Genomic DNA, 9,828 nt, shown 5'->3' with positions numbered 1-9,828 from the left:
TTCTTCACGTACCATGTCACTCATGTGCACAAGCATTTCTTTTTCTCCAGAGGACTGATGTAATTAGGGTTTTCTATATCGAAGATCTAGTGTTTTTGCCAAACTAAGGTTACATTTCATGAAGCGGGATCAGTAGATCAATTAAACTAACCACAAACTGGACCATAACACTTAAGCTAGCTGCACACTACCTGACCTCACTTCAGAGGTCCTCTCGTATTACCCAACTGACATATCTGTCCTAACTGACCAGATTGATAATTCAATTTGTTTTGTCCACACACTTGTCCTCAAAATCTACCAATTATAATGTTTTTACAAAAAATTAATCTGCACTGATCAAATTGGCAGTCTGTCAGTGTAGTGTCCAGCCTTAGGCGGACACAGAGCTAAAGATGTCCGTCATAATGTATACCTGTTTTAAAATGAACGTTTTTGAATAAAAGCAAATGGACAGTTAGCTGGTTAGTTTATTGATCCTGCTTTTTGAATTTACCCCTCAGGTGAGTTGACGGTAGGAGAGATTTTAAATAACTCCTTCCAAGTCCTAATTGACAACTCTCACAGAGGTAGGTTTCTTCAACACTTTTCCTACAGTTGACATATTAATGATTCATTGCCGTTTTCAGTGACCCCAGCTAAACAGCCACGGAGCTGAGAGGGCTGTTCTCCGTTTTGGAGGGGTAGTATATTCCCACACGGTCGACCGGATCTCAATTTCATTTTTTTGTTTTAACAGATGCCAACAACGTGCACAACAACTCGGCGAGTACGACGGCGGTCACACATTCCGCGGCCATCACCTCGGCTTTGAATCGCGGAGGCCTCATCGGCAACCCCATCACCATCGCTGCTCAGATGAACATCGCCACCAGCACGGTGAACATCACGTCACAGATGAACCTGCAGCACCCCGTCACCATCACCGGCCCTGTGAACCTGGCCTCCATCAACATCCCCACGACAGCACACATGAATATCGCTCACCCCGTGGCCATCACCTCTCCCATGTCCATGAATCTCACCGGGCCCCTCAACATCGCCATGAGGCCCATGGATAGCATGCCTTTTCTATCCCAAGTCCTGCCTTCCTCCCCTCCTTGGTAGAGCTTATTTTCTTTTTTAGCTTATGTAAACGCTGATAATGTTAACTGCCAAATAATAGACGAGCACGTCAAATCTTAGTCAAATGTTCCTTTGGACGAGTCAAGAAGGTAATAACTAATGTAGTACAAACTCATAGATAGTAACAAATGATTGCTATTTGCAGGGGTGACGCATTCTTTATTTTATTTGTACGAGTAGAAAAAAAAAACGTTCATATATTCTTACTCATGATAGAGAAATAATATTGCGACAGTCTCTCATTGCAGAGAATCAGCATATGAAATAATGTAAGCTGCCTTCCGCTGGAGAATGGCAAACTTTAACCACTTATCTTTCATAGTATGTTTTTTTTTAAAAATCATTTTTATTTTAGATTTTGTAATATAGGACAATTCTAGATATTTTATCGAAGTGAGATGGGAATTTCTGTTTTTGCTACCCATTAAATGTATTACCTGTCACATTTAAGATACTTCATCACATTGATGCAAACATACTGTAAATCAGGTTAACCATAAAGAAGTCTAGCAACATTGGCCTAATACACTCAAATGAAAAGATGTAGCAACATTTCTGACAGATCAAGTTATTATCCTCTCAAATCATGCGTTATAATGCTCTTCCCTGGTCTATGGTGTAACTCACCTGGGTCGGACTTCTTAGGGCCATTCCCGTTTCAAACATGAAAAGAGAAACTGGTTTGACAAAAAAAATCAGTTTACTTCTTTTTCTTATTGAGGCTTGACCCACTGTCTGTTCAAAGACAGTTTTAAGTGCCAGATAAGTTTGGCCTCTCATCTCTTTCGTCTGATCGAGAACATGATATCAAGTTGTAAGCTCCATAAAGGCTAGAAAATGATCCTAAAGATCACATTAACAAGTGAAACCATTTCGAAGAAGAAGGAACTTTCTTATCCGATAATTAGAATTTGTTTCCTCTACTGCCCGAATAACCCAAAACATCTCACCAGCCACACACTTAACGGACGGATGTTTTTGGACATTTTCCGCAGATATTCTGTGTAAATAATGACCATTTTATGCCAAAGATTTTCTAACTAGTTTCCCCCTAAATGCTATATTTTAAAAGATTAGGGGAAAACCATAAAACACCATTAAACCCTCATAAGACACACAACTCTCCTTTTTGAAACACAGATGAAATGGCGCCTTATGCGGAGGAGTCTGATCTCTGTTTCCTTAGAAGCCACCTCTACCCATAATATCCGATTCTGTTACATTTCTTTGCGTTAATGGTTACATGAACAGGTTTTATTACACTCCTTTAAAACCAAAAGACTTCCTTTGACTTTAGTTTGAAATTATTGGGCAGTTATTACAATATCAGCTGCTACTTTTTCACCATATTTGTTTTTATTTATCCATTGCCTACTCCTTTTTTCAAACTCGGGTAGTAGGTTTTACTATTACAGATAGTTGAGGGTGAGCGTATTGCAGCAGTGTTGTCATTAAACACATTATAGGCTGTGGAGACGCACACCCTTTTAGAGTTCTCGCTCTTTTATTTAACCGCTGAAGGACGGTGTCGATCTCGTAAAAGTGAACGACAAGTGATTTTTTTCAACTGGGCATCTGACTTGGAACGTGGGTGACACTTTACCCTCCTCCATTAGGCTTTGTTTTAAAGCTCCTTAAACCTGAAGTGTATTGGAGTTGTACTTAAATGCTTCCTCTTCAGGCAGATTTAGTTTGTTTCCGTTGTTATTTTTAGTGGACTTATCAGTATTTGATAGTTTATGTATTTTAAAGTTTAACGAAAGAAAAACAAAGCTTCCATTTCAGGGGGGGGGGGGTGAGTCGACGGTTCAGAGGCTGTTTTAGACCCATCAACTATCCCCTCCCCACCATGTTTATGTTTTTAAATGGCTGGAAACCAGTCAGTGGTCACTGCTGGTTACTCTACACTAGTGACTTCTGTTTGGGAATGTTTGTATGTATTTATATCATGACAGTTGAAGGTACAACAAAGAGGAAATGTCTTGTACTCAAAGCGTGTCCCCTACCGTTTGCCCTTTAAATGGCAGTATTATCAGAGATCAACATTTTTTACATTTGAATTGATTTCTTCTTCTTTTTTAAACTGTAGAGGTCAAGAGAGCTACCCAGTGGCTCCCTATAATGAAAGCAGTCCCCAAGTGAACTCGTATGTTCATTCATATTGTTTACTTCAGCAGGTTTAGGATCCCATCACTGTCAGTCCAACTCAGGAAGGTTACTGAGAATAGTCTTTAAAAGAAAAACATGGCCATTTCTTTGTAAATATGAAACACTATTTGATTGCCTTTTTACCCGTGGGAGAGGGAGCATCTCTACTTCCACAGGCTAGCAATGCAAGAACTACATCACTGATGTGGCCGTCCATCCCAGGAGAGACATGAGCAGCAACTGAAGGATAAGGCTGGTGTCGGTACCTTTCCATCATCAAATCCCTTCAAAAAAGGTTTAACATGGGAACAAGAATGATCTGTGCAGCTATGGCTTCTTCAAATACATGAACACTGAGCATGTGCTCTTCAGATCGTTCAAGCTACTCCTTACAATTGTCAAAGATTTATTGGTGGGAAAAAACAAGGTTTGTCTCATTATTCTAATTGAAGGAACACAGTGTAAATCGTATCGTTCTGTGGCAAAGTGTGAGCGATATGAGGCCGTAGCTGTTAGCAGGTGTTTTCTACAGGAGAACTACACCTAAAGAGAAAACTCCAGCCATATCCTTTTAAAGCTGTATTTTCTCTGTAGACCGCACTTGCATAGCTCAGTGTTATTTTATTGTTTGTTTGGGATTATATTTTTAATCCTGGCAGTTCATCTTCACTGGAAAATTGAGGCTGTGATCACAAAGGAGGCTTTATTTCCCACTCAACATTAGCATGTCAGAGAATCATAGTAGGATTCATGAATTCCGCATTCATACAGGCTTTTCATGCCAGTCGTTGAGAAAAGGTGTTAGCGATTTGATCATCTTTAAAACTGAAACACTTTAACCTTTTCAAATGGCATCCACAGAGATGGACAACCTTATGCAAACGTGGGAGGAAGCACTTGTATAATAACATTACATTACATGTCACTTGTTAGACGCTTTTATCCAAAGCGACTTACATACTCAATACTGTGGGCAATCCCCAGAGAAGCAATTTGGGGTGAAGTGTCTCAGGGACACAACGACAAGCTGACTGCAGTGGGGTTTGAACCTGTGCTCCCCTGATCCCAACACCAGCGCACTAGGCCACTGCGCCACACGCCTCCCTTTACAAAGTTATATCTCAATAACTTTGAGATATTGATATTGTGCATACCAGTCCTATCATAGTACCAAAGCTAAAAATAAGGCAGTTGTAGGGCATTAACACAAATAGCAGTACACCATGTGTACTCATTTCCAGGTGAATGACTCATTCCTACACCACTATCAAAACCCCCTTGATATCAGAGCAGACCGTGACGTTGTACATTGTATTGGCCAAGGCCCAGAACTACGCCTGAATGTGTTGAAGACGTGCTCTTGTCATGACCAAACCTCAAGGAAACAAAACAAGTGAACATGTTCATCTCTATTGTGATCTCAGCCTCAGCTGTTTCTGAACCAGCCTCACATAAAGTCCCACTCTTCCCTGGTGGGTGGGAGTAGTTCGTAGATGTGAAGCCTGTTGGTGGTTAAGCTCCTTTTTTTCACAACAGGAACTCTGAAGCACTTGCAGCAAACTGTAGGATGTGCACACTACAGAGGAGTGGTACTAAAAGGGGCATTTCTATTTGGTGGAATGCAAATTATTTAATTTTACAGCTCTCCTGGCTGCATCTGCATTTCGGCAGCCCCTCAGTTTTATTGTATGCATGCCAACACTGGCCACCAAGGGAAACGCTTGTATGTGTACCGGCATTATGATCTTTGAAATTAATTTCCCATCTATATGAGTTATTTTATTTTTACAATGTTGCATGTGGATGATGGAGCTTGTCCAGTGTAGGTTTGAGTTCAAAACCATAATTAGAAGGCTAGTAACTTTTTATGAAAACAAAACACTAAAAAAATTAGAATGGAAGGAAGCGCGCCGTGTCATTTGTCCTTCTCCAGTGGCCGTAAACAAGTGTGCCTGAAATACTTTGCAAGACTTTTCCACACGTCGATGCTTCTTCCTCTCGATGTGCTGTGTGATGGAATAGTTTTGTGAGGGAAGCCTTCATCAGTTCAGACGGCCCGGGTCCCGTGGCAACCAAACTGTTAGCTTTTTTTTTTTTTTTACAACATTATGATTGTGAAGTTCTCTTACTCCAGGAACAACTTTCAACATGAATTGAGATATGTATTTGGGTCATGTAACTGTAACTGATATTTAACCATCTGGTTTCATTTCTTTAATTTGACTTCAACCTAATGTGAAAAACATTTGGCCAAATATTGATTTGGAAGATTTCATTTTATTTTCTGTGAAGTTTGTATGATGAATTTGGCAGATGTGAAGGCAAATGAATGTATATCTTTGTACAAACCATTTAGATCAGAGGACATGTTAGTTATGAAAGACACATGCAAGGAAAAAAAATAACCTTTTATAAATCTTTTTGTATTAGAACATTAACAAACGATAATTTTTGTATATACAAAGGCTAGGCTTTCTGATTAGCAGAAAGGTAAAACATTCCTACATTTTTTTTAAATGTATGTCCATTGAGAATAATTATGTAAACATATGCGCAATGTTTTATGTGCCTTTTATTTGGGTTTGTCTAAATAAAAGAAAACGATAAAACATTATTGTGGACTGTCCATGCCGAGTCCCACAGAGGAGAGTCGATACTTTTCAGATGAATCTCCAGACTGACCCCCTGCCCCCCCCCCCCCCAGATCAGGAGAGATTTCCTCCTCTCCGTTGCTTTTCCTAGCTTTAGTGGAGGATTGTTGGGAGGTGGTTGCTGAAGTCCCCGCTCCGTACGGATGTTCCTCCAGACTCCTCCGTGTCTTCACCGGCTCACTGGCTCAGTTGGCCTGCTCACGATGAAAGTGCCTCTGTGACTTCGCTCATTGGAGTGGATTGTAGGGGATTTTGTGCCAAACCATGGTCTGTATCTGACGACAAAAACATCTAGGTGTTTTTTCATTCTTTAACTATTAAACTTGCAAAAATGTTCGGGGCTTTGTGGCGTGTCTTTGTTTGGCATCAAGTGGTTAACCTACGTTGTAGTAGTAGAGGGTCGGTGATTCAATCCCCATCACACTATACAAACAAATGAACATGACACAAGTCGATATGATGCTTGCTACCAACATAAACATACAATGTTACCTTAAATTAGGTTTACGTCTGTATGATAATATGAAATGTTTGTATAATTAGCATAATTGACTAGTTCGTGGATTTTAATTGAGCTGGTGTTTTTGTTGAGTTTCCAACTCTTTCAACATGACTTGGACAAAAAAGCCCATTTACAAATTACTAGAAAAATTATTAGTATTTTTCCTAGCCTACTATTGAAGACCCGGTTCACGACATATTGAAGACCCGGTTCACGACATATTGAAAATGTGCACTTTGGACACAGGTTGGTGTCTTTAGCTGATAGTTGTATTTCACTTTGTGGTTTGATACACATTGGCCTTCAATCTCCTGTTTTGGAGACTTCTGCCCTGCCGTGGAAAAAGGGCCTTCCAGTTCTTACCACTAGAGGTCCCTGTGTTCAAACATCTGAACTGAGAGAATGAAAGGTGAGTGTTTTGGGAGAGAAACTCCTTCTGAAGGGAATTTGGGGATTTTAGCCTTTACATACAACTTACAATTTATATAACACACTACAGGAGAGGGAAAACCCAAACAGCTCTATGCTCCTCGACTCGGTTTGCTCTTGACGGGATTCCACTAGGGATAGCACTTTTATTAGCTCCACTCCAGCCATGGTTCTGAGAGAGCTGATCCTGAAAGGTGATGTTAAAACACTGGACCATTGATTGACCATTGGGAATTATGACATGGTTCATCCTGGAAATCCCCAGGTTTCTAAATAGCACACTACCTTCAAAAGTAACTGGACGAACAACTTTGTGCAGTACGGATTAAGGCCCTCACCCACCAACTAGATTAGTGGGCATTGGTAAAGTAGGAGATGTTGAGTGTTGGCCGGTCATGTTTTGCGGCGTGTGTCTGCTCCTTTGGCCATTTCTGTCGCTTCCATCTTCACAGAGGGTGCAAAATAAACCACAGATTGGATGTTCAGCTAAATCAAATAAGCACACTAGTAGAAAAACAAATGAGAGGAAAACAAACAAGCAACTACAGTCAAGAGGGCACACACAGTCTCTTTATATTTTTCATCTTCATTTTATCTATTCATTCTAACTCACTTATGTGTCCACAATGACAGGCTGTCTGGAATTAAGCTTCGTGGTGAGAAATGGTGTTGTACTGCCACTGTCTGCTGTTGTGAAGTCACCCAAGGCTGCCAGGGAGTTAATGCAAGCACTGTTATCGTGTCAGGAAGTAGCAGCCACTCACAAGTGAATGCACGCTGATTCTGGTTACAGGTTGATTGATTAATGCTGGGCTGGCTGTATGGTTATTGTTCTTACAGCCTTATTTATGCTTGTCTTAAATTCTGACTTTGAATGAAATTCATTTAATGTGGTAATCTGAGTCCTGACCTGCTAGGTATATACAGTTGATGCTAGACTGAGCTTGTGGTTGCAAAGGAGCTCAGTATTCAGTCGTCTCTTTGTGGTCCTGTCTATTTGACTCCTCTCCCAGGATGACAGCCACCCTGTAGCTTAAATAAAGTTTGGAATGACAAAGGCTATTTGTAGTGCAGTGCCCACAAAGGGAGACCGCTGGGGAAAAATAAGCATTAAATCCACATTAATAACAGTTGTCAAATCAATTTATTTATAGAACACATTTAAGAACGTGACTCACACAGAGATGAAGGTATAGTTAAAATAACATAGATATAATCATGAACATTATAACATGATTTTGAAAGATATGGGATATATACTTAATATCATTGACATTATTCAATGGTTCTTAACCCTGAGCCTGTTTTTCAGGTTTCAGGCTCGAAAATGACATGCCCAGCACAAATGACTATATCTTCACTTCTTAAAGGGGTACATTAATAATAGTTGTTCTCAAAGCAATGCTAAACCTTTGAGTTGGATGTAGAAAAGTCAGAATCAATATAGATGTTTTTTTATTTTAAAGTAAATTCAGATTGAACATAAATTATATTTTTCGTCCAAAAAAACAACTTACAACCACCCTTGAATGATGAGATAGTAGACAAAAAGCTTTAGGAATCCAAACTACAACATATAATAAATACCCTGTATCAAGATTGATGCAAAACAAGTGAAACATTTGGGTGTATTAGCCATATCTCTGGAACCCATTGGTCGATTTTGGTGATTGACACCTCTTTTTAACCGTTGGAGCCAATAGAATCGAGGGGGGGGGGGGGCGGGGGGGTTCCTAAATCCATCTAAACATTACCATTGGTGAATGAGAGTGATGCGCAGCCAGCATCCCCAAAACCGGAAGCTGGGTTACACTCTATATGAAAACTCAGTTTATTTACATAAATGTTATGATGGATTATCAGTAATAATTTTAAAGTGACACAGAGACATTGGATTAACCTTCAGCAGCGTTTATATGCGTTTTAATGCCATTGAACACAACTTTTGATCAGAAAACAGCAAAGGTAAGAAGTATTTGCCGTTTTGGCCCCGTAAAGTGAAGTTGTGTGTTGTCTTTGCTTGCCTTCACAGTGATGATACTTATACCATTGGAATCTGTGGAATGTCAGCTTTCAAATGATATCTAGTTTGTGCAGATCCGATGAAGTATACAAATATTGCTCCCGTGAGTTATGTGCCAAGTGCGTTAGGACCCTTTCGCTTAGTGCTAATTCAGAGGCTTGGCGTTAGACTTGTGTTTAGTTTTAAAATGGTTCATATCGTCAGTTAGCTGAGTTTCTTCCCGTTAAGTGGGTGGTTGTCTTCTGCTCTGACAGCCGGGCATGATGGGTAATCTGTGACTTTTCGCTCTCTCAAAAGTTGGGCCATTTTGTCCTCATTCGCCAATGAGCAGCTCTCATAGGAAACAACGAGACCTCGCCTCCGACGCTGTATCCAGTTCTCATTATCCATGGTTGTCACACATTGAATAGACCCTCCAGAAAAACGCGGGCAAAAATCCTTGATTACGCGGGCTAAATTCCTTGATTATGCGGGCTAAAATCCTTGATTATGCGATTAAACATGCAGGGTTTTTATGTGATTTTATGCGGTGAAATTGCGGGAAGTTGCGAAATACGCGGAAAGTTGAAATATGCGGGGAAAAAGAATAACCATTTTTTTAAATATTGGGCTGGCTTATTTATTCTCTCCCACACACAACCTGCCACTAACGTTAAACCCCTTTACTATTCAATTAAACACATTCAATGTTTATTTATTGTAAAAGCAATTGACCTTTCGCAAAGCCACGCGCCTAAATGCCCGTTGTCCAATCATATTCGATCACGTGCGCGGCTCCGTGTGGAAGTCCGACAAGCTTAGCGTTCAAATTCATTGCAAAAATGGTGAAGCGTTGTGCTTATGGTCTTTGCAAATTGGATAGCAGATATCCCATAAGCTTAGAGGGGGAGGGGGGGTGATATTTTACCCGTTTCCTAAACCCAAAACCCGAGATGCCGCCAGTGGATAAA

General features: G+C 40.3%; 1 protein-coding gene across 3 annotated transcripts in view; it reads left to right on the top strand.

Moving 5' to 3' along the window:
- LOC307034771 (vascular endothelial zinc finger 1-like) overlaps positions 1–6,260 on the top strand; it is a 14,151-nt gene extending 7,891 nt beyond the window's left edge. For 2 of the 3 annotated variants that reach the window (XM_079673653.1, XM_079673652.1), the window contains one exon: positions 740–6,260. In XM_079673653.1, the coding sequence (XP_079529779.1) occupies positions 740–1,107 (368 nt within the window). In that variant the 3' untranslated portion in view covers positions 1,108–6,260. Of the gene's footprint in view, positions 1–503; positions 570–739 lie in introns of all 3 variants that reach the window. The other variant, XM_079673651.1, reaches the window with a different exon arrangement.
- Positions 6,261–9,828: the final 3,568 nt, after the last annotated feature.

The sequence above is a fragment of the Notothenia rossii genome (assembly GCF_949606895.1).
Source record: "Notothenia rossii genome assembly, chromosome: 4".
NCBI lineage: Eukaryota > Metazoa > Chordata > Actinopteri > Perciformes > Nototheniidae > Notothenia > Notothenia rossii.
Note: the sequence above shows the minus strand (reverse complement) of the source record. Positions and strands in the feature narration are given on the sequence as shown.